Source organism: Galeopterus variegatus, unplaced genomic scaffold (genome assembly GCF_000696425.1).
Source record: "Galeopterus variegatus unplaced genomic scaffold, G_variegatus-3.0.2 Scaffold120, whole genome shotgun sequence".
Taxonomy (NCBI): Eukaryota; Metazoa; Chordata; class Mammalia; order Dermoptera; family Cynocephalidae; genus Galeopterus; species Galeopterus variegatus.
The window spans coordinates 629403-654475 of record NW_007726231.1 but is presented as its reverse complement, the minus strand read 5'-3'; the positions used below and the strand labels follow the sequence as shown (position 1 = coordinate 654475).

The window sequence follows — 25073 nt, the reverse complement described above, 5'->3', positions numbered from 1 at the left end:
AATAGAAAATCTTTTTTTTTTTTCGCGGCCAGACCCGTGAGCCCGAGCCCCTCGGTGCTCAGCGAGGGGCGAGACGAGCCCGAAGGGCAGCTGGACGAGGAGCAGGAGCGGAGGATCCGCCTGCAGCTCTACGTGTTCGTCGTGAGGTGCATCGCGTACCCCTTTAACGCCAAGCAGCCCACCGACATGGCCCGGAGGCAGCAGAAGGTGAGTTGAGGGACCCGGCGCCTCCTGCCGCCACTTCAGTCCGAGGTTTTCTCCCGGTCGAGTTCTGGGGTGCCTGCCCGCCGTCCTTTTGCGAAACGCAGGACACTGTGCTTATATTAGTTGGGGAGGGGGGGGGCAAGGGCATCTTTGGGGGAAAGAAGGTGCTTTTGCCCGCCGAGTTTGGGGTTGCAGGGGACGCGTCTTTAACCCCACGCCAGGGCTGGCAGGAGCTGTCCGCTCCCCATTCATGAGACCGAGACCGGCCATGCCGAGGTTGCATCCGTCAGACTTAGCTCTGGCCGGATTAGAATGGAACTCCCATCAACTTTAATTTCTAACAGCAGTGGTGCATTCCTGTCCACTTAGCTCGGCCTGGTTTTGCTGGAGCTGGGCTTTGCCATGGGTCAGAGGGTGTAGGTAGGTGAAACAGGTGGAGTCTGAGCACTTTTCTTCTGTGAGCTGGAGAAAAATTCTTCACTAGGGAGAATGGCTAGAAATTGTCCTCGGTGAATAAAAAACAAAGTTAAATGGATAAGTTTCCTATGCTGCCATACAACCAGGACATTAAATCCAAACACTGAAGAAGGTATGCAGCTTTGTAGAGTGGCTGTGGGTAATTCCTGGTCTGAACAGTTCTAATTATATGCACTGTTGATGAAAAATGAATGATTGGTGCATAACCAATTCATAAATGCTTTTTTTTTTTTTTTTTTTTTTTGGCTTCCTCCTCAAAGAGGTAAGGACTTTCTTTTAGGTGAAATGTCTGCCAATTTTGGTTTTAAAACAAGACCCCAGAGATCTGATGTTCTGTATCAGACAGAGGTAATAACTCAAATTGCTCTCACTGGGTAAATGTTTACAATAGAAACTGTCTAGGAAATCTTTTTAATGGAATGCTGAACCTGGAAGGTTCTGTAGAAATCTGTTAACAGTCCCCTCAGTTTGTGACAAGAGACCTAGAGAGATTGTGTAGTTTGCTCAAGGCATACATCGATGTGCAGACATTTATTGGTTTTCAGAAATACTAACTTCACGTGAGACATTTTTTTAGAAATTTGGACAGATTTTTAATTGACTTTTGAAATATAATTGTAATTTAGAGTAAATGGAGTCTCCCCACCCCTTCCTACCCTCATTTACATAACCTTTATTTTTTTAAACTTTTTAAAAATCACTTTATTGAGATATGATTGACTAAAAATCTGTACATAGTTAATGTATGCAACTCATTGAGTTGGGGGATAAATAAACACCTATGAAACTGCCTATAGTTAACAGCACTGTATTGTGTACTTAAAATTTTCTAACGGTAGATCTTATGTTGTGTTCTTACCCAAGCTTTTAAAACTGGCACCAACTGAGCAGGTGTTTTGGAATTATTTATTCTCTGGGGGTGCTTATGAGATGATTCCCTACACTTGGAGACTAATCACACATATCCTTCAGGTAACCTAACCTTCAGGGTAATTCACAGAGTCACAGAATGCAAGGGATGGAAAAGATCTTGAGATCCTCTAGGCAGACTCCTCATGTTGAAGGAGAGAGGTCAGAGAAGCACTTCCCAATCCCAAACCAATTGACATGATTAAAGCCAGCATTGTCAGGTCAGTTTTGAATGCCCTGTGGTGTTTTCGTGAGTCTGCTTCTCCACTCTTAGATGAGTACCATACTTCCTAATCCATTGCTTGTGTTGGGGCTGGTCTGAGGGACCACTCAGAATATCTCACCAAGTCTATAGGTCAAGTGACTGTCAACTTCAGTAGTCATTCTTAAACTACGTGTAATTTTTGACATATATGTTGTGGTATGACTCCATATAAAGTTTATGAATATCATCCAGTCTCCAGTTTTACCATTCAAACTGCATGTAAGCTTATTTTAGTGTATTAAAGTGTAAAAATAATGTGTGGTAAAATTAAGAGGCTATTTCTATTTGGAATATTACCCTTAAAGATACTTTTGCAAAAACTCATTTACTAATAGTTGATTTATACTGTGAATACTTGTTGCATTTTGTTAATGAAGCAGACTCTCCCTTCGTTGTTCAAATAGTGCAGTTCTCTCTGACTCCTCCTGTGTTTAAATAGAATGTTTGTTTCTCCAGAAATTATTTGAGTTGGCAAACAGGTACATTCACAATACTACCGAGGAGACTATTGTTAAAACCTTCTACAAGCATTACCAAAAATAATTCCAAACTACAAAACAGAAGCAAAATACTGCGTATATTCTATTAAAAAAATATTTGGAATGTATAGAAATTTTTTTCTAAATGTTGAGAGCATTGAGCATAGGTTACCTTTTGTGAATTCTTATTTTTTATTAAAATGGAGGCCCCATAACAAGCTAAGTATTTACCTTATTCAAAATGTATTCAAAAGCCCTCCCTCCCACTTTTTAAAACTCTTTAATTTTTTTTTTAAAGGGAGCCGGAACAATTCTTGGCAGTCAGATTCCCCCTTAGGACAAAACGAAATGGGAATTTAACTATGTTCATGTGAATTTGATGCACAAGCCAATAATTAAAGCCAAAATCTTACTTTAAGCCTTGAATTATACAGTTGGGTCACATAAAAGAAGTAACAGGATAATTGCAAAATCACTAATCCATTGTATGTTTTTATTCTGTATCTTCAAGTAGTCAGACATCCAGTAAAAAGACTTAATAGCTTAAATTGTTGTCATTGAAATGTGTATTGCTGCTTACTCACTTCTCCCAACTTGGAGAGTTTAGAGACTCTGAAATTGAGATCTGAAAGGGTCTTCATTTTATAAACGAAGAAAATTAATCATAGAGGTGAGGGCTTTACCCTAGAGGCCAGGACTCAGGTTTCTAGTCAGTTAAAGCCTTTTCACAGGGCTGATGAGTTTCTGTGGACCAGAGTTGAGCCACTCTGTTGTTTATTTTTTCATTTGGCTAAAATGTTCCACAGAGCTAATCAGAGGTTTTGTTAATGAACTATTTGAGAAAGCTTAATAGTATTTAAGGCACCGTTAGCTAAAACATGTATTTCTTTGCTTTTGGCTGGAATATTTTATCTCTGAGGAATGACAGTGGTCAGGTTATGGCAGTCAGTCATTCTGATTGACTCTCGATGCCTTTACAGAAATTTCTGGTGGTGATATGGGCTGAACACTGTGGCAAAGCACCATACCAGGCGGTCACACCTCCTAAGTGTTCATGCATGATGTCAGCATGAAGTAACAAACAGCTATTGCAGAATGACTTCAGCAGTGAATAGTGCTTGAGCCTCTAATCTTTATTACCTTTTTTTCACCTTTGTGCCATCACAAAGGTAACAACAATAATTATGAACTTTGGATGATTCTAGATCATTGGTTAAAGGTGGGATCAGTGTTGAAACTAGAAAAGTAATGTAGATCAAGCAAGTATTTTAAGTATTACTTAAAGGCAATTTGTCAAACTTTTAGAAAACATTGAGACCCCAGAGGAAAAAGTAATACAGGGGGTTGTTGGTGGTTACAAAGTAGGGAGACTCCAACAAGCATAATGACCAACATAGAGGAAGTAAAGTTTATTCACTTATAGATGTGAGTTTACAGAGTGCAAGTCTGAATTTATAACTATATTTAAGGTGGGTATGACTTAAAGTGCTGATAGTTTGGGGTAGCCAGATTCTATAGGTTTCTTGTCAGTGATTGCTCTATTCGTAATTTTTGTTTTTATTTAGTAAAAGTTAGATGTTGAAAAGGAGCTATTTTTTTTAGCTAGAAATGAGGGAATTAAAAAGACTAAAATGATACCTAATAACTTTCCATATGATTCATATAAACGTGCTCTTTGTACTTTTACATTCATTGCCACTGTAATCACACTAAATTGTGCCTTATTAAACCGTTTTATATAATAAACACTCCCATCACTTGCATACTTGTCCGTGATAATTCTAAGTTTGGAAAATATATACAAATAGTACTGTGAAATTGCAGGTGGTGGGGAAGTAAACTTAGGTGAAATTGATCTGGAGGAGAGCATTGTGGGGAAATGGTGTTGGGTAAAATATGCAGTGCATTTTTGCTTCCAACTCTCTCATCTGAATGTTATATTACATAAAGTGGCCACTTTTATCTCCTTTTGGAAACCGTAGTCCTTTCTGTTTCTCTATCTTCTGACAACTTATGTGATTCCCATGCTCAGGGAAAGAGCCAGTTTTATTAAAAATGAGCTACAGATTTACAAAGACTGAGAATCACTTTTCTTATGCTAGGCACCACTGTGCTATAGTGCTGTGTTGCTCTCCTTTTGAGAATTAAGATAAACTGTGGCCTGATATATTCTTAGCCCCATGCATAGCCTCTAAGAACTGTTGGATACATGCAAGTCTCAGATTTAGTCCATGCCTCAAAGAATTAGTGAGGTATAGGAAGGAGGAAAGAGAAATATAGAGAGAAAGTACTTTTACTGTTCTTTGAAAACTAGTGTTCCTAAACATGTTTGGAGAGCTCCAGGATTCACCTGGAGCATCCTTCTAAAGAAGGCCAAAAAAACGGTAATACCTATTGGCGTAGACTAATGACTTCAAAAGGACACTTTACCAATGCTATTACCAAACCCCAGAGACAAGTAAATGGAGTTGCATTCTTGCCTGCAGGTTTCCAGCAGATCTTGTGATAGTCTAAACAGCCGCTCTCTTAGGGAGCTAGGATCAATTTTCATTTTTGCTCCTTGGGCTTTGGTACATTATGGTGCAAATACTAAAAGAGATAGAAGGGATGGGTTGTGTTTGCTGCTTTTCATAATAGGGAATACCTTGTCCTGTGGAGAGTGGGTTGGAAGCCACACATTAAAGTAAAATCTCAGACTGGACTTGAAACACTCATAAAAATGCTTGTTGCTTCAGCTGATTCATCTAACCTTCCACAGGGTATCTTGAGACCGCGGCATTTAATTTGGTGGAATGAGTTGTGCTGATGAGAACTCAAATGGATTAAGTGATATTGGAGTTTGCTTCTTCCTTTCAAAAATGAGATCAGCTGTAATTTTGATAGATAATGACTGTTTATTAAGTGAAATAATATTATTGTAATTGTGTGTTTTCCCTCTTCAGTTTCTTTTTTTGTTTGTTTTGTTTTAATGGAAACAGCTCCCTTTATTTGTACTCTCTCAAGATAAATACAGTTTGTAAGGTCATTAAAGACTTTGAAAAAACAAAATTAAGAAAGCTGACTGCCAGGTTATGGCAATTCTAAATAGAAAATCCTACCAGTTATCATTTGCTAGTGAGGCAGGTCACTTTGAATTAATGCCACTGTAATCATACTAAATTGTGCTTCTTTGTATGCATTTCAAATTAATTGGGACCTTTCTCTGGGAAGGAGGAAATAGGTTGTATAGTCATGTGATATTTCTGTTTCAGTTTTTAGGCTAGGGAAGACATAATGATTGTAAATTATCAATGGACAAGTGAAGTATTACCTAGAGTTTGAAGAGTATGCAGACAACAAATTATGGAATTATTGTTCAACATCTATCATACTTTGTCTTGTGACCACTATGTTTAAGTTATCTGAAGATTTTATGATTTCCTTTCCTTAAAATAAATAAATAAATAAAGGTCTGTAATTCTTTTTATCCTTGACTGCACATTAGAATCACCCAGTGAGCTTTTAAAAATCCCATTATCCAGGTTATACCCCAGACTAATTAAATCAGTCTCTGGGGTGTACTTGTAGAGCTTCCCGGGTGATTTCAATATATAGCCAAGGTTGAGAACCACGGTTCTAAAAAGAAGCAACAGAAAACTGGCTTAATTTCACCTACGCAGGGTGAAAGTATTTGTAATAGTGAGATTACTGAGTAATTAAATGGTTATTCCGTATTAAAGAAAAGGCAATAGGGGTATTCTAAGCAAGAAACAAACAAAAAGACACCTAAGTAATATTCTTGAGTTTCTTGAGTCAGTACAGTGGAGAGGCCAGTGCATATTCATTTAGACTTTTAAGAAGTCTTTCATTAGGTGATATGCTGAAGTTAATTAATAGTTGTGTAATTTATTCATTATAAAACCACAGATAGGTTACTACATTAGCAACCAAAAATAAATATTGGATACTGGAGGTAAGAATGAGTGTTGATTTCCATTCCAAAATGAAAAGGAATATAGAGAAATCTCAAAGTTGGAGCTGACCCTGAGTAATTCCTAACTGAAGAATAAATTTCACAAAGGTCTTACAAGATCTTTAGTGGGTGGACTGTTTCCTCAGTGTACGTAGTAGTAATGCGTATAGGTTTTTCAAAAAGTAACCTTTAGAAAGCATTCTCAAGTAATCATCTTATTAAATTAATTATAACTATTTAAATGAATTTATCTAAGATCTGCCATCTCAAAAATTCTAACATTAGGTGGACAGAAAGGAAAACCTTCTATTTTCCTTAGGTGAAGTTGTTTGCATTTGAGAGCCTTCTACTTTGTAGAGTATCGTTGATACTCTGCTTTGCTTCTTGAAAGTATCATATCATTTTGTAAACATCATGGTTTGAGTTTTTTCATTTTATAACCTTCAAGTTGGTGATGAATTTTTATAATGGAAATATTACTGGGGCAAAGGACCTAACGACTTAAAGGCTGTCTTTGCCAGTCTCACAGCTGAGAGATTTAATTTGCTTCTTTCTGATTGTGATGATAAATGTGTGTGTGTGCACGTGTGTGCTTGTTTGTGCATGTGGTTGGTCTAATATCCTTATTTCTCTATTGAGATTTTGATTTTACGTATTAATTGATGTGAATCATTTATCAATTTATTGAGGATAGCCTTCCCTTGTGAAGGATGTTTCTGTCATCTGCCTTTCATTTTGTTTTTAGGTGTACTTAGATTGATCTTTTCCTTAATAACTTATTTCTCATTTGTGCTCTTACCCATCTTACCATCAGTTACCCATCTGAAATTAAAATTTGAGGGGAGGAGTTGAATTTACTTTTTTTCTCCAACTAGCTAAGCAATTGTTGCAGCCTAATTTTTGATTAAGCTCTGCTTTTATTACTAAGCTTTAAGGCCAAATTAATCATATTAAATCTTTTCTTCATTAATTCATTGATCAACTAATTATTGAGACCCTATTATGTAGGTTTAACACTATCCAATGTTCTGGAGATAAAGTAGAGAATAAAAGAGGCAGAAATCCTCTTGTACTATGTTCAATAATTTATATATATATTATGTGTGTATGTATGTTTCTCTTTACATCTGTTTCCTAGTTATTCATTTTAATACGTTAATGTAGTTCTTTTTTCTGGATTTATGATAACTTTATTACAATATTTTAATCTCTCATGGGGTTAGTTTCTTCTGTGTCAAAAATTTCTTTTGAAAGTCTATTAAACAATAGCTGAAAACTTCCCTAATATTGGGAGAGAGAGTCTTACAGATCCAGGAAACTCAGAGCCCCAAATAGATTATACCGAAAAGGACCTCCCTGAGACACACTGTAGTAAAATTATTGAAAGTCAAAGACAAAGAATTCTAAAAACAGCAGGAGAAAAGCGTCAAATCACCTGTGAGGGAGTACCCATCAGGCTAACAGCAGACTTCTCAACAGAAACCCTACAGGCCAGGAGAGAATGTGATGGCATATTCAAAGTGCTAAAAGAAAAAAATCTGCCAACCGAGCATACTATATCCAGCAAAGCTTTTCTTCAGAAATAAGGGAGAAGTATTATCTTTCCTATACAAACAGAAACTGTGGGAATTCACCACCACAAAAATAGCCCTTTAACAAATCCTCAAGGGAATCCTACATCTGGAATCAAAAAATAAATAAAATTTTCTTACTTTCATCACTCTCCTTGCCCCTCCCCCCTTTGTAAAAATTACTGGCCTAGTATAACATATTGGCTAGGAAATTACTCTTTGTTTTTAGAGAGTTTGGGCTTCATTCTTGTCTAGTATTCATTCACTGAATGTACAGGGCACTTCTCTCTGGGCCCTGGCTGCTTCATTTGTGTAATGAGGATAATGACCTCATAGAATTCTTGTTATGATTAAATGGGATGATGCATGCAAGTGTTTAGTACAGTTCACACTACATGCATATTTTCAGTTTTAGGGGCTGTCATTTTTACTTGTCAATTAAGCTCGTTTGGGAAACTGATATTTTTACTATAACATATCTCTTCATTCAGTAAAAATATTTTTGTAATGTTTTTAGTTTGCTGTTATAATCAAGGTTATTTTTAAGCATTTTATATTTTTTGTGACTTACCTTTATCATCTCATTATGGATAAATAGGAAACTAATTTTTTTATATAATTGGTCATATTAACTGTACGTATTGATGGTACACAATTGACTGTTTTGTTTAGTATTTATCCTTCTAGATTTTCTAGGTAGGTGGTTGAATCATCTGCTGATAGTGATGGCTTTTGTCTGGTCCTATCTAGTAGCTATACCTATTCTGTTTTACATATCTCTGTACTGGTTAAAATGTCCATAACAGTGTACTTGTTGCCAACATCCTTGTCTCAGTCCAAGTTTTACTGGGGAATGTTTTTTGGTACTTTACCAGTGAATATATTGTTGGTTAGGATTTTAGGGTAGCTATTATTTATTGTTTAAATAACTATCTTTTATTATTACATTAAGATGATAAAAAATATCAGAAAATAATGTTAAATGTTATCACATTCCTATTTGTACCAATGAAGGTGAGTGCCTAGTTTTGTTTTACATGTTGGCTAACTAGGTTTCCTATTAAACCATATTTGCATTTCTAGGGTAATTTCTACCTGATTATGATTGTTTTTTTACCTTCGATTTTGAGTTCCCTATACTTTTAATTTTTTATTTTTACACCTATCTTTATAGGAGAAAGGTATCTTATTTTCTGTTTTGGACTGTCATTGTTATAAGTTCAATTTTAAGGAAAAATGATGTTAATTGAGAAATATTTTACCTTTATCGGTATTCCTAGAATAGTTTTTTGTTTTTAGTATGTAAAGTACCTGATACTTGGGTTTTTAAAAGAATTCACTTGTAAAATTATCTACATACAGAATCCATTTCAGATTTATTTTTCTTTAACCTGTTAGATTTTCTCCTTATTCTAGATTCAAATATGGTAATTGCATGATTTCAGAAAAGTGGTCATTTCTAGATTCTCAGGTATATTAACATTGAGTTGAACATATTTTGTGCTTATTTTCTCAATATCTTTTAAGTTGGTTTTATATAATCTTATTTTATATTATATTCTTTTAAAAAAATTCATTAGCTTTTCCAGATCCTCTTGTTTTTACAAGTATACCTGTTAACTTTATAAGTTCTTGTTAACCTTATAAGTTTCATTGTTTTATAAACCAGTAGTTTCTGTTCTTTCTTTGTGTTTCCCTTAGGTGTTTTTTGGGGGGGGTTGTTATTCATTTATTTTTTTAGGGAGGGAGAGACATAAGAGAGTGGTTCTTTCATCTGGCTTCTTGGTTAGGATGCTTAATTTATTTTCTGCTTTATAATAAGATAATGAAAATACACAAAGGTACAGATTTAACCCTGAGTACAGTTTGCCTCAGACCACGTGTAACATTATGAAACTTATTTAAATCCTGTTTCAGATTTTTTCCTTGAACCAGTATTTACATTGATAATCAGAAGAGTACTTTAAAGATTTCAACCGTTGGAAATTTTTTGTTTTTTCTTTAGTAGTAGATTTCAAATGTTATGTTGGCAGAGAATGTAGTTTAGTGAACTATTCTTAACATTGTCATATATAACTAACTTTCAGTTTTCCATCACAAATTAGTATATATTATGACTTGTAAACTTTGCTATATATGTTATAATTAGCATTATTATAATAACCATTCCTACCTTATTTTTGTCTTTTACTAAATTATACTACTCTAATTATATTTGCTTTGCATATTTAACTTATTTAACCATATTTAACCATATTTAACTTTTTTTCCCAGTTTACACCACCACCACCTACCCCCAACAGTATTTATTTATTCATGAATTTTATTTTTATTTCTTAATTTATCAATTAAATTAATTCAACTTAATTTATCAATTGATTAATCAATTAATCAATCATCAGATAAGTGGATAAGGAAAATTTATATATCACACACACACACACACAAAGAATGAAATACTACCATTCACAGCAACTTGTTAAGATAAGTATAGTTGATTTTCTGGTTCCTTTACTAATTCCTCCTTTTCCCCAGTCCCTCTCCCCCCACATCAACATCATATCTGTTCACTTATCTTAACAAGATCAAGGATTATTGTGATTGTTGTGTCTTCCCTCCCACATTTGTTTGTTTGTATATTTATTTTTATTAGCTCCCACATATAAGTGAGAACATGGGATATTTCTCTTTGTGTGCCTGGCTTATTTCACTTAATATAATTTTCTCTAAGTTCATCAATGTTGCTGTGAATGGTAGTATTTCATTGTTTTTTTATGGCAGAGTAGTATTCCATTGTGTGGATATACCACATTTTCCTTATCCACTCATCTGATGATGGGCATTTCGGCTGGTTCCAATTCTTGGCTATTGTAAATAGTGCTGCAGTAAACATGGGAGTACCTGTATCCCTTTGATATGATTTCCAATCCTTTTAGTATGTACCCAGCAGTGGGATATCTGGGTCATATGGTAGATCTGTCTGTAATTGCTTGAAGAACCTCTTTATCATTTTCCATAAAGGCTGCACCATTTTGCAGTCCCACCAACAAGGTAAGAGAGTTCCCTTTTCTCCACATCCTTGTCACCATTTATTATTCTCAGTCTTTTGGATATTAGCCATCCTAACCAGAGTGAGATGATATCTGAAAGTGGTTTTGATTTGTATTTCCCAAATGCTGAGTGACATTGAGGATTTTTTCATGTGTCTGTTGGCCATTCATATATCTTCCTCTGAGAAATGCCTATTCAGCTCCTTTACCCATTTTTTAATTCGTTTACTTGATTTGTTGCTTTTAAGCTCTTTGAGTTCCTTGTATATTCTGGATATTAATCCTTTGTCAGATGTATATTTTGCAAATATTTTCTCCCACACCGTTGGTTGTCTTTTTGCTTTGTCAGTTGTTTCTTTTGCTTTGCAGATGCTTTTTAGTTTGATATAATCCCATTTGTTTATTTTTCCTTAGGTTTCCTGTGCTTTTGGGGTCGTATTCATAACGTTTATACCTAATCCTACTTCCTCAAGTGTTTCCTTTATGTTTTCTTTTAGGAATTTTATTGTTTCAGGATATATATTTAATTCTTTAATTCATTTTGAGTTGATTTTTGTATATGGTGAGAGGTACATGTGTGGTTTCTTTCTTCTACATATGGATGTCCAATTTTCCCAGCACCATTTACTGAAGAGGCAATGTCTTCCCCAGTGTGTGTTCTTAGTGCCTTTGTCGAAAATCAGATGGCTGTAGGTGTGTGGATTGATTTCTGAATTCTCTATTCTGATCCATTGGTCTATCTGTCTGTTTATATGCCAGCCCCATGCTGTTTTGATTACTATAGCTTTGTAAGTTAGGAGTGTAATGCCTCCAGCTATATTTTTTTTTGCTCAGGATTACTTTGGCTATTCATGGTCTTTTCTTATTCCATGTGAATGTTAGAATTGTTTTTTTTTTTTTTTTCCATTTCTGAGAAGAACATCATTGGAATTTTGATGGGGATTGCGCTGAATCTGTAGATCACTTTGGGTGATATGGACATTTTCACAATGTTAATTCTTCCAATTCAAGAGCATGGGATATCTTTCCATCTTCTTGTGTCCTCTTTAATTTCTCTCAACAGTGATTTGTAGTTCTCCTCGTAGAGATTTTCTACATCCTTGGTTAACTTTATTCCTACGTATTTTATTTTTTTGATTACTATTGTAAATGGGCTAGCTCTCTTGATTTCTTTATCTGCTAGTTCATTATTGGAGTATAAAAATGTTACTGATTTTTGTGTGTTGATTTTGTATCCTACAACTTTGCTGAACTTCTTCATCAACTCTAAGAGTTTTTTTTTTATAGTCTTTAGGCTCTTTTATGTATAGGATCATATCATCTCTAAACGGGGATTATTTGACTTCATCTTTTTCAGTCTAGATGCCCTGTATTTCCTTCTCTTCCCTGACTGCTCTGGCTAATACTTACAATACTGTGTTGAATAGGAGTGGCTAGAGTGGGCATCCTTGTCTTTTTCCTGTTCTTAAGGGAAAAGCTTTCAACTTTTCCCCATTCAAGATGATATTGGCAGTGGGTTTGTCATATATGGCTTTGTGCTGAGATACTTTCCTTCTATACCTATTTTATAGAGTCTTTATCATGAATGAATGTTGAATTTTGTCAAATGCTTTTTCAACATCTATAGAGATGATGGTTTTTGTCTTTGATTTTGTTGATGTGGTGTATCACATTTGTTGACTTGTTTATGTTTAACCAACCTTGCATCCCTGGGATGAGTCCCACTTGATTGTGATGTATAATTTTATGTATGTGTTTCTGTATTAATAAGTTTTGATGCCAGACTCTTAGTACTATAGAGACTCATAAATATATACTTATAGTCTGCGAGAAGTAACACCTTTTGATCCATTTAATGTGTGTGTTAGATAAGGATTCTACTTTGTCCAGGTTTAAAGTTGATACTACTTTCTTTTGGGGAGTTTATTAGAGATATTGGTGAATATCCATAATACATATATGCCTGTACTTATATGTTCACATATATATATGTATAAACATGTATACCACATACATCTGCATACATATGTGTGTATACATACATTTCTGAATTATTTTGTACTGAAGAAAATTATTTTATGCAACTATTTTTGCAGAGTCTTTGCTTTAATAAGGATGTTTGGAACATTTTATTAGTCATTAATGATATGTTTCATTTTATTGCTTTCTATTTTGTTCAGTGTTTTCTATTTCTTTTGGTTTTTATTTTATGTCTTTTGCTATATGTGCTCTGTTTTTTGTTTGTTTGCTTTTGAATATATCTGGAAAAAGAGGTAGTGGCATGCAGGTGCAATAGGTAGGTTTTGCTTTCTCCAAAAATCATTTTCCTTATGGGGGGATTTGGCTTCTTGCGTTTTCAGGGCATTTCAGCTCTCTCATCCTGGAGTTAGGGACTAGTAGAGTAATACAATATAATTGTTTCTCTGCCTTCCTCAGGATTATGCTTATTGTTTTGATTCAAAGGGCAGAGCACATGTGTTTTAAGGGGCTGTGTCTCCTTTGTTGATGGATTATGAAGTTAATGGAAATTCCTCAGGAAATTGGATTATAGTTTTATCCTTAATCTATAGTGTTGTTACCCTGTAGGAAAAAAAAACAATTTTCTTGATCTGCATGCAATTCTTTATTAAAAAGTGGGAAAATTAGTTCTGCTACCATGAAACCTATATTCTTACTACTTTAACATATTTATGGGAATATATTCCAAATTTTATTTTAAAAGATGAGAGTCTTAATTTGTATGTCTGGAAAAAGAAATCTAAAACTCAAAATACGACTTTAGCTAAAAAGGCTTACAAAATGCTAACTATCATCAGAAAGAATTCTGAAATATAACAAGACAACTCTGGTCTACATTTGTGAAGCTCTCGTGTTCTTAACCAGAATGATTGCATATATTCTCAAGCAGTAGTGAGTACTGAGATTGAGATAAAGCCCTTTCTTGCTTCAACTGGGTCAACTCTACTTTTACATGTTTTTTTTTTTTTTGATAATGTAGAGTTTATTACATGTTTTACATAACAAGCTTCTGTATAAAGCTTCCTTTGAAGAAATAAAGGTTCCTATTTGCTTATAATGAAAATCATTGTTTTAGTGCAGTACCCCTGAAATGACAGGCCAAAATGTCCAAATAATTACAAAAAACTAACAGGATTCAAGTGTACAATACCATAACAATTTTCATGGAGTTTGATCACCAAATCGTAAAATCGTAGGCTTTGGATTTTGTTTCCTTCCCTTTTATCTGCTTACTACTATTTAAGAGGTAAGTGATGTGGGGATATACATTTTGAAATAGTATAGATCTAATGTTGGAGGAAGAGTCTGGGGAGTCCTGATAGTCGGCCTTAACCCATCCTGTCCTCTTACCAGTTCTTTACTCCACCACAGGAAAGAATTCAAGAACAGAGTCACAGTAGAAAGTGAGAACAGGTTTAATATAATAAGAGACACAGATTTCACAGGGAGAGTGTGGCCTAGCTCCAAAGACTGAGCAGGATATCCACTCCAAGTTTGACACAAAAGTAAGAAGTACATTTTTAAAGTGTAGTACAGAGTTCAGGCTAGCTCAGTAGAGTGAGCAGCCATCTTTTGAAAGTAAGCGTAACACAAAAGTAAAGCATACACACCTCAGCCAGAGAAGTATGTATTCGCCCCAGGAAAGTGTGAGCAACAACCCCACCTTCTGCCAAGATTTGGCCTTCATAGTTTCTCTAATATATATTCATGTGATCTAATGGATAGTCAACTAAGAGGGTGGTTCCCTGTTATGAAACATAGAGTCTTGCACATGCTCTTTTGGTCTCTTTAAATTTAGAGTATGTTCATTGGTCAAATTCTGTGACATGCACCAAACATATTCAAGAACATTCTGTGCTCTTTAGCACCTCTAGTGGAAGGTCATTCAAAGGATAATTTCTGTTTTACTGAGCATGCTTGACTGCCAGGGTTACATAACCTTTCTCTGCTGAGTGTGCCCAGCCACTGAATTTGCATAAGCCCGCCCCTTACAGGGTCAGTTTCCCCATGTTGGAGCCAAAAATAGGCCTAACTAGCAATAGTAACTCTCCTCTAGGGGAGGGTCTACAGGAGGGACTTGAGACCTTTGGGAGTGGCTTGAAACCCAGAGGCAGGTCCTGTAAACTAAGCCTATGGAAACCAACCACCTCCTACCTCAGAGCTTGCTATAAGAAACGGAGACTAATAGGTGAAGTGTTGAATTTGTGGTCCTTCTAATGAGAAGAGATCAAAAAGTCAAGTGCTTGGAGCTCAGGGGAGATATTTGGGCACCAGACGTAAATCTGAGAGATGACATATGAATGGTGATTGAAGTCATGGGTTGGACGAGGTGGCCTAAGGTCAGAATCCAGCAAGGAGAAGATTTTGACGACTGGCCGTAAAGAACTTGAGGATTTAAGACAGGAGACAACAGTGAGCTGGCAAAGGAAATAGAGAAGGAACAGCCATGTATAAGAAGAAAACTAGATGGCCTTTGTCACAGAAACTAAGCAGAAGAGCTGTTTAACAGAGGGAGAACAAAACAATGTCAAGTGCTTCTGAGGAGTCAGGTGAAATGGGGATTGAAAATGTTAATGGAGATAGCATTATGATTATTATTTAGGATTATGGAGATGACCCCAACATTGGTAACCCTAGCAACTCATTTTAGGTTCAGTTTCACACAACCTACTTTTTCATACATCAACATTCCTAAACTGAATTTTGTATGCTGAATTCAGTCTTTCTTACTTTAACTGATGAACAGCTTTGCCACCCAACAGTTAAGATTCAGCAGTTTTGCTCTTTGTATAGAATTTTTTTGTGGGAAACTATATAAATATAAATGTGTGTGCATACACATTTGTGTTACACACGTATTTGCAGTGCATTTGCTTTGAGTAAAAGTGAATTTTAAATTATTAGTGATAGGCATAGGCTTCAAATGTGGTACAGATGAGACAAAGATTATGAAGTATGCTGCAAACAGAAAATCTCTGACATTAATTGTGTACTTATTGTTTTTTCATTTTAATTGTGAATGAAAAAAACAAACTCAAAGAATTTATGCAAATACTAAAATACATATCAAGAAGTGGGATGAAACCAGGTTGTTTGTGTTTTTTTTTTTAGCTTAATGGTAATCTCCCCTCCTCCATTGTCCCCTTTCTCTCTTTGAGTGACTTTCCCATTTTAAGTTTTCTGTGTTGTTATGGAATGCCTGTCTGTAAGAGAGTAGGGGATCTGCCCTTCCTTGTCCTTTCTAAATTGCTGTCTCCTCATCTGCAAAATGACTAATACTTGCTTCAGCAAGATGCTATGAAGATTATGTAAAATAATTTCTGAAATTATAACCTAGTACATGGCCTAGCGTGGAGTAGTAGATCATGAAAGAGTTTCATCTTTCAATTTACTAATAATTTACATTCAGGGAAAAAATGTTTCACGCTATAAATCATATTGAATTTAGTCAAGAAATATTGAAGCAAAGCTTGGACTGATGATATGTGGTAGGCACTGGGAATATAGGTGTGGACAAGATAGCCCTTTGAAGCTTATATTTTTAGTAGAGGAGATGAATAATCAAAAATACATGTATACATTCCTATGTAAGTGATAGTGACTGTGGGAGGGGCTTGGCTTCAATAGCTATTTCTCATAGGGTGGCCAGGCAGAGCCTCCCAGAGGAGTAGGTAGCTGTTGTGCAGGACTTCAATTAAGTGAATGATTGACCACTTGGAGATGGGGAGTGGGAAAGGATGTCTAAGATGGCCCTAAAAGCAAATGCAAAATTCCCTGAGGTGGAATAAACTAAATTTTTCTTATAAAGAACAGCAAAGAGTTGCAGGGTGGCTAGAGTAGAGTGCATAGAAGAAAGTGGGAAGGAATCGGTCTGGAGAGGCAGGTTGTAGCTAGCTTATGTAAGTTCTTTAGGCCATGGTAAGACATTCAGTATTTAAGTGTGATCGGAAGGTTTTGAGCTGGTTCAAGAAATGATTTGATTAAGATTCTAAAAAGATCTCTTTATCTGATCTGAGAATAGACAGTGCCACTACATGGCACAACTCTGGGGGTTCCATTTACATGGTTTTTAAGACACTTCCTTAAAGTTGCATAGCCTTGACAGTAGACTACAGGGGGCAAGAATAGAAGCAGAAAGAACAGTTAGGAGGCTGTGGCAGTGGTTCACGTTTGAATAGGTGGTACCTATTCAAGAGGCAATATAGGATATAGGCAGAGTATTACACAACATTATTTGATTAGTTCATAAATCTTTTAAATGAACACAGGTTAAAACTGTGCTATTTTGAGATTATAACATGGCTAAAAATATTTAAAGTATTTAATTAAAGTGATATATATATTCATGTGGTTAAAAGTGTTAGTTCTCCCCTTGCAGAACTAACAATAGAAAGCATCAGTCCCCTGCCCCACCCATTCCCAGTCACATCCCCTTTTAACTCTTAATTATTAATGCTTAATTCTTCTGGAAAATACTTTGAGAATAATAATAATAATAATAATAATAATGCCTCCTTCACTTTTCCTAATTCATCCTTTAGCCATTACTTCCTGCGGTGGGGGTGGGGTGGGGGGATTTAGCTCATGCACACAGCATCTGGCACTCTTTTCTTCTACTTGGAATACAGTTATTTCCCATTATTGGCTTCTGCTAGTGTAAATGCAATATGTTCTTCCCTTCCTACAAGCAATAGAATTTTTAGTTGGGCACATGGCTGTCCAGCTGAAGACTACATTTATTATCTCCCTCTCTCCCCCTTTTGTTAGCAATGGTACTAAACACAATTGTTCATAGAGAACGTGGGTCAAGAGCACAGCCCTGGGGAACAGCTTTGCTATTTCTTCCATGTAAAAACAGGACCATCAGTCTTAATGAGGAATTGCAGAGGTAATGTCTTTGTTTTTGCAGAATTCAAAAGACACCCAGAGACTGCTGAGATTTCTCTGAGAGCAGAAAGTGAGTCCTGCCAGAGTAGGAGCAAGTGGCTTACAAGTTGTTGCCCCAAAGATGTGTCAGTAACTAACTGGGAACATTCAGGATCTCATATTTGTCCCACCTCTCTTGCAGCTAGATACAGCCAAAAGACTAAGTTCAGGCTAGTGGGTTTTGAAGGCAAGCACTGTGTACAAACCTATGAGCCATTCCCTGAGAGGGGAGGAACATGTCTTCCCTGATCTCTTTCCTGTTCCCACTAGCTAGGATACCAGTGTCTGTGTGGCAGAAGTTAGAGCAACCATTTGGACCAGGGCATGGTTGCTACTTGTTGAGGTTAGCAAGAGCAGCAAGTTAGAAGGAGCCGAGGACCCTGACATCTTTGCAGAGGAGTGAGTGCCACCACCCCAACTCAGGCTTCTATATGAGAGAGAAGTGAACTTCTATCATATTTAAGCTAATTTGTTGAAGTTAACTTATTTAATTTTTTGTATTTGTTATAGTAGGTCTCTGTTATGTTCATATCCTAACAAGAATTGGCCTTGTAATTTAACCGATATACTCATCCCTTTCTTATTCCTTCAACCGTAGACATTATGTCCGTATTTTTCCTGCTTACAATGTTAATTGCCTACTTGATAGTCATTTGCCCTCCTTTCCTTATATTGCTTCCAGCCCTGGGTAAGATACTTGCTCCTCTTGTTTCCCTTGCAGCTGCAGGTGGTGGCCATGTAACATAAGTTTTGGTGTATGGAACAGGAGACAGACATGGTCAGCATTCCCCACCTGGTGTCTGGAGCTGTAGCAATCATCTCATGACTATGAGGAAAAAACAAGGGAATTTCAGAGGTGCTGGTTCGGACACGTGTGAGTCTGAATTCATTGCTGACATTTTTCTGTGAGGAAAATACCCTCCCAAGGCTGATAAGTTACTTTATGTTCTGTAACCATCATTAAGATCTCTGCACTTTAGGTTGTTGATTCTAGAAATTGAAAGCTACTTAATGGAGTTTACATAATCAAGATTAACTACTTTTCACTGTATAACCACATAGTATGCTTTGGTTGCATTTCTTTTCATTTAATTTTTCTCGTAGTTCTTTCTTGTTTTTTCTTCCCTACCCTTCTTGTCTTCCTTCATTGCTACCTTCACTTGTTCCAAATTATAAAGCAGTGGTTCTCGGTGGGGATGGCAGTATTCCCTAGCAGACATTTTAAAATTTTGTGGGGACAACCAGGCAAGCATTGGAGCCAGCTACCCCCACCAGGATCCCAAGATGGGTGCCATGGGCCTCAAGCCCTGCCCCCACTCATGACCAGGCAAGCAATGCGCAAGCTGCCCCTCCCTGAGACAGGAGCCAGGGCCAGGCCCGCCTCTGCGCCGCCCCCAGCAACATCTGAGAATGTACTTGTTAGTCATGTGTGCATGTGTATTTCCTTGGGGTGTGCGACTTATCTGTTCATGTCCTTCACCAAATTCTAGAAATACTGAGATGCATGATGAAGAATTGTCCTTTATCGTACATGACATCATAATCATCACAATGTCCTATTGGACATTTATGTAGGTAAAACCTGTTTATAGTTATTTGAGCCTGGAGCATAAGTCTTTATTTATAAAATGCAAATTATCTTTTGTATGGTTTTAATATACAGCAATAATTTTTTTTTTTTTTTTAGATATGCAGACAACTCCCAGGTAAATTGAGGGAAGATGTAACTTTATTTTGTTAGGAACTTTCTCAAGAATTGCTCACCATTTTGGAAAATAATGTCACCAGTGGCAATGATACTTTTGTTATCTGTTTTACTAATACAGGATACATGTGTCAGCATTCATTTTCACTTACAACATTCTCCTTGATTTTATGGGTATGTACAAAAAGTATTTAGCCCTTATTTCAAAATGTCAAAAATAAGAAAAATAGTGTTGACGACATTCAGTCAAATGTTGCCTCATGCCCCTTAAATCCAGACTTCATCCTGCAAGTGGGTGTAAGCATCTAGTTTTTTTTTTCTTTTTGTCATCTAGTTATATCTAAGCATTTACATATTGAAATACATGTTTTTCAGCTATTTTATCATTTTATTGCTTATTTCTAGTCCAGTCAGGATAATTTGTTTGTTTATATTTTTGAAAATGTCTATGTGGGTACAATAAAACCTAACTTTAAATTTCAGTTCTGTGTAGCAAAAAGGGTTATTATTTATCTTTTTTGTGTTTCCATTAGGGTCCAGCAAGAAATCGCTGTCACACTCTAAGGGGCAATCACAAATTACAGAGTGTTGGGCAGGATTTAGGGAACCAGTGAAGGATGATGGTGAAATATTCAGGGATTAACTGCAGAGGGAAGCCCTAAGCCTAAATGGGCAAAAGTGGGGAGCTGTGGCTAGAACTGGCTGGGATCGATAGCCGTGGGAACAAGGCTGTCTGACAGAAATCTCTGGTGAAGAATCCAGTCCATGTCGAACCCTGCATGTCAGGGAGGGAGCCAAGGGAATGAATCTCCTGTCTTTCTCTTTTCTCCCTCTGATTTTGTGCTGGTACCTCACCAAAAGGGAAACCCCAAAAGAAGCCAAAAAGCAAAAATGCCAAGCTGTTGTGGTTCATGAGCCTCCCAAGGCACAGACCGGGGAGAGAATAGAGAGTGGGTTTGGAGGACAAGGGGGAATATCCCGGTCACAGGACGTTATGTGTAGATTAGGTGTGAGAATCACTCTGCCAGAGGACAGCATTAATCTCTCTGGTTTTGCTGTTCCTCCCAGTCTGTCCTTCCTGTGTCCTTCTGCAGGCTTGCTCTAATTTGAACTGGTGTTCAGACAGCAAGCTGAAAGTTGTCATTCTCTCTCCATAATTCTCTTGAATTGGAGCCTTTGTTTTCTGATTCACTCATTCTGTTTAAACCTTTTCACATGTAGCTTTGTAAGAAAGAGTATGTGATAAACTTTCTGATTCCATGCAGGTCTGAAATTTTCTTTATGTTGATGGAGAAATTGGCTGGGCATAGAATTTTGGGTTGAAATCATTCTCTCTCAGAAGTTTGAAGGCATTACTATACTGTCTTCTAACTTCCAGTGTTGTCAATGAACAATTTGAAGTCTAGTTTCATTCGTTTTTAAATGACCCATTTTTTTTCTTTCGCTATTGCTTTTAATGTTCTTATCTTTACCCTTGGGGGTTGTAAAATGTTACAATAATCTTTAGCTTCAAAAAGCGTCTTGCACAACACATTTTTTTAGTTACAATCTGGAAACAGGAATACGTCCTTTAACTCTTGGATGTTCTCTTATTTTTGTGAATTTGAGATTCGAAAAGGCTGGGAGGTAACGGTGGGATTTGCTTTTCTTTAGGGTGAGACAGACAGCTCCTTGAAGTCATTCAGTCTTTATTAACACACTTAGAAATCCCAGAATGTTCTATTTGGATGAATTTTCTAATCATGCCGTTAAGATTGTTGGTAACAAACAAGTGTTTTCCCCGCCCTTTGGCTTTACTTTGGGTAAGTAGAGTAATATAAAGTTTGCTTTGGAGGATTACAGAACATTAAAATTGTATGTTAACATTATGTGTGTAATTAGAATACTCCCTATTATTTATGTTCTAATTTTCTATGTGACTTAGTAGTTTTATCTTTGACTCCCTTACGTATGAGTACTTCAAAAAGTTCATGAAAAGATTCATATTATCTTTTAATTATATTTTCCACAAACTTTTTGAAGTACCCTACTATTTATGGAGCTATTAACTGGAATAAGGCCCATAGATTCTAAAGTGATCTTGATTTGATGAAACATAGACATCTGGCTATAGAAAGGAATTTCAAAAGAAACTTGTTGCTCTTTCAGCAGTATGTTTTTGCCTGGAGACATTAACCAGATTTTGTACATTAAAAATAAAAATTAAAACATTCTCATCTGATTAACTTTATTCAGCTTTTTTTAACACGTTACTCCCATGTTCTATCAGTTACTTATAAAACTTTATGAGTCTTTTGGGATGTTTTTCTTTAAGGTAAAATAGTGTAAACTTTCAATTAACCAAAACTCAGTCAAACTGAGAAATTTATGCAGTTTTAGAAGCAAGACAATAAAGGAGGGATAGAGGGAAATCAGGAGGATGTTCTGAACAACAACTTCTGAGGCATGTGCTAAGGTCAGAGAGAGACCTGAATTCCATTAGACACTTTTTGGCAGAAGTTGCCCAATTCTTTTTATGTGCATGGCCCTCAGGCCCTGCTCCCTGACCATATCAATATGTAATGATTTCAGTAGGTAGTACCATCTGTGTTTTTTCCCCCAAGAGCCATGTACGTGACAATGAGAACATTTTAACTTTTTATGAAGCAACTTCTTTTATCTCATTAAAGACAGCTCTCTAGCATATTTGCTTAAATAACATGCTTTTTACTTGGATTTTCTCTCACCTAGTTTCACTAGGCCTTCAATGTTTTTATTAATTTTAGAATCATGTATTGCTGTCTAGAGGCCTCACAATAGTCTCAATATTGTCACGAAAATGTATAGTTTAAAATGTCAGCTATTCATAATGTGCCTGAAATATTAATGCTTACCAGATTCTGGAATGTTGTTCTTCAGAGAATGAAGGTTGTTAAAAAGCAAGTGATAAAACACATATGACTTATAAAGGAAGTGAATATGATTCAATGATACTTTGAAGTCTGAGAATTTGAGCTCATTTTATTTCTGTTTCTATATTTGCTCAGAGAATGTAAATCTAAGGTCACATAATTTGTAAGTGGTTGTGTTTGAATTTGAACTCAGGTTTGTTTCTGACAATCCTTGGATCTTTACCTCAGGTGTTTCCTAAGGTGTCTTTCTTTTCTCTTGCAAAGTTAGAACTACTTTCTTATATAAAAGTTCTTATTTAAAATCGTTTTATTAGATTATAATGAATTTGCTAGTATGTGGGTATATTGTAGGGCAAACAAATCATGGTTCCCTAAAGCATTATGTATTAGTCCATTTCTGTTGCTCATAAAAGAATCCCTTAAACTGGGTAATTTATAGGTCTAGGTATCTGGTGAGTGCCTTCTTTTGGGTGGTGACTCTCTACCGTGATGCAGGGTGTCACATGGTGAGAATGGGCTGAGAAAGAGAAATCTAAACTTCTCACTTGCTCTCCTTATAAAGCCATCAGAACCACACTTATTACTCCATAAATGGATCAATCCATTCACAAGGGCACAGCCCTCACAATATAATCACTTCTTAAAGGTCCCACCTTTCAGATACCATAATTGTATTTCCCAACCTCTTAGCACTGTTACAGTGGGCGTCAAGCTTCTAATACATGAACTTTTGGGCGACACATTTAACCCATAGCACATTACTACATAATTAAAGCCTGACATAAGATGATTTAAGTATTTTTGTCATCTTCAATGGTGGTATCATAAAGAGTTATTTAGGATTGTTTGGAAAACTGAATAGGAAATCTTAAAATGTCAGGATCTCATAATCGCAATTCTAAATCTCATAAACTGTGACAGAGTCTGTCTCAGTGCTAAGGAGGTTAGTGATTTTGATTGCAGGTGCCTGCCCTTAGGGCCTCTGAACTCAGGGATTCTCACTCTCCCCAGTATTCCCCAAATAACATTCAATCTAGTTATGGAAAGTTGTCATTTAATAAATAACTCAGCCTGAAATTTTCTCTTACTTTTCAGTTTTTATTAATGCTTGTTTATTATTCATAAATCTACAGAGTTGTCATTTTTCTGAGTGTAGAAGCAGTACATGCTTGTAGTAAAGTATTTGGAAAATTCAGAAACATAGAAAGAAATAGAGGGGAAAACAATCTGACCAGGAGTAATAGCGAGTGCTGAGCAATTCATCCTTATCGTTATTGTCTCCATGCCTATTTTCTACCACTGATCTTGCCACAAACAAATTTTATATCTTGCTTTTCCCCTCACTTAGCATTATATTCTGAATATTTTCCTGTTCAAAAACCTCTTCCCAGTATTATTCTAATGGTTATATAGTCTTCCTTCACATTCACATATCATAATTTACTTAACATTTGTTCCATGATGACCATCTGCATATTCCCTGTGGGAGAGGAAAGGTGGATTTCACAATATTCCCAGACTGGGAATAACAAGTTAAAGAGTGTGTATATTTTGAGACTTGTAACAGATATTGAATTATTCTCTAGAACAAGGATGATATATATTCATAGGAGTCTCTGAATAGTTTGTAAGAATGCCCATCTTACTGTAGCCTTGCCAGTCTTGAATATTATATTAAAGATGTCTTTGAAAACTTTGTTTCTTTTATTTATTTATTTTTAACAAAAACATATGTGGTGCATACTATGCTGCATAAAGACTTTTTTACAAGTGTTTGTATGAGGGTACTTCAAAAATTGCATAGAAAAATAGAATTAAAAGAAAATATGTGTCCTTCCACAAACTTTGAGAACCCCTTGTATATTGGGTGAACACAAATGGTATTTTGTTGTTTTACTTTGTATTTACTTTAAAAAAAAAAAAAACCTTAGTTAAAATACCCACTTTTCATGCTTTTTAGCCATTGGTGGGACCTGGTATGGTAACTTCTCTTGTGAGGCCAGCTGGGAGCCACGACTTAAAGGTTGGGGTGTGTGAAAGCCTGTATGTAGAGATCTGCACATCCAGGAAGAATAGTGGGTTGGAGGCAGGGAGAGGACTTTGGTGGCATTTCAGTAGTTCAGGGAATGAGAGTGTGAATGGGGTAGTGAAGGCAAAGATGGACAAGATGGAGAAGAAGGAGAGGGGCTGTGAGAGATGTTTAATGAATAGAATGAGAAGCAAACAGGACGGAATGAGAAGGGTTTAGAGATGTTTCTTAGGATCTCGCTCTTGCCATTTGCTGGATGGGAATATCGTTACCAAGATGTGAAACAGGAGAAGAAAAGGGCCTATTCCAGCGAGGTTTATGCTGACTCTAAACAGAAGGCATGTCTAATAGTAGCTTAAACCCCTGGACTTTCTCTATAAGAAGGAAAGGGGACAGACACGCCATGCAGTGGATCCTGGAGACACTTTATTCTGGAAAGACGCACCCCTCCCCACCTCAACTTCTTTCTACATCTAAAAGGCAAACCATAGCTGTAAGGAAGGCAGAGATATTAATATTTTTCTTACCAGTCTCTGTGCTGGAGGAAAGGAGTGGAGAAGGGATTTGGAATGGGAATTGGGCTACGAACAGTATGC

The 25073-nt window shown here is 36.3% G+C and overlaps 1 protein-coding gene across 6 annotated transcripts in view; it reads left to right on the top strand.

Annotated features, from left to right (window-relative positions):
* Window positions 1-30: 30 nt before the first annotated feature.
* Window positions 31-25073, top strand: part of CADPS2 (Ca++-dependent secretion activator 2) — a 506787-nt gene continuing 481744 nt past the window's right edge. For all 6 annotated transcript variants that reach the window (XM_008587894.1, XM_008587876.1, XM_008587886.1 and 3 more), the window contains exon 1: window positions 31-207. In XM_008587894.1, the coding sequence (XP_008586116.1) occupies window positions 187-207 (21 nt within the window). In that variant the 5' untranslated portion in view covers window positions 31-186. The remainder of the gene's footprint in view (window positions 208-25073) is intronic.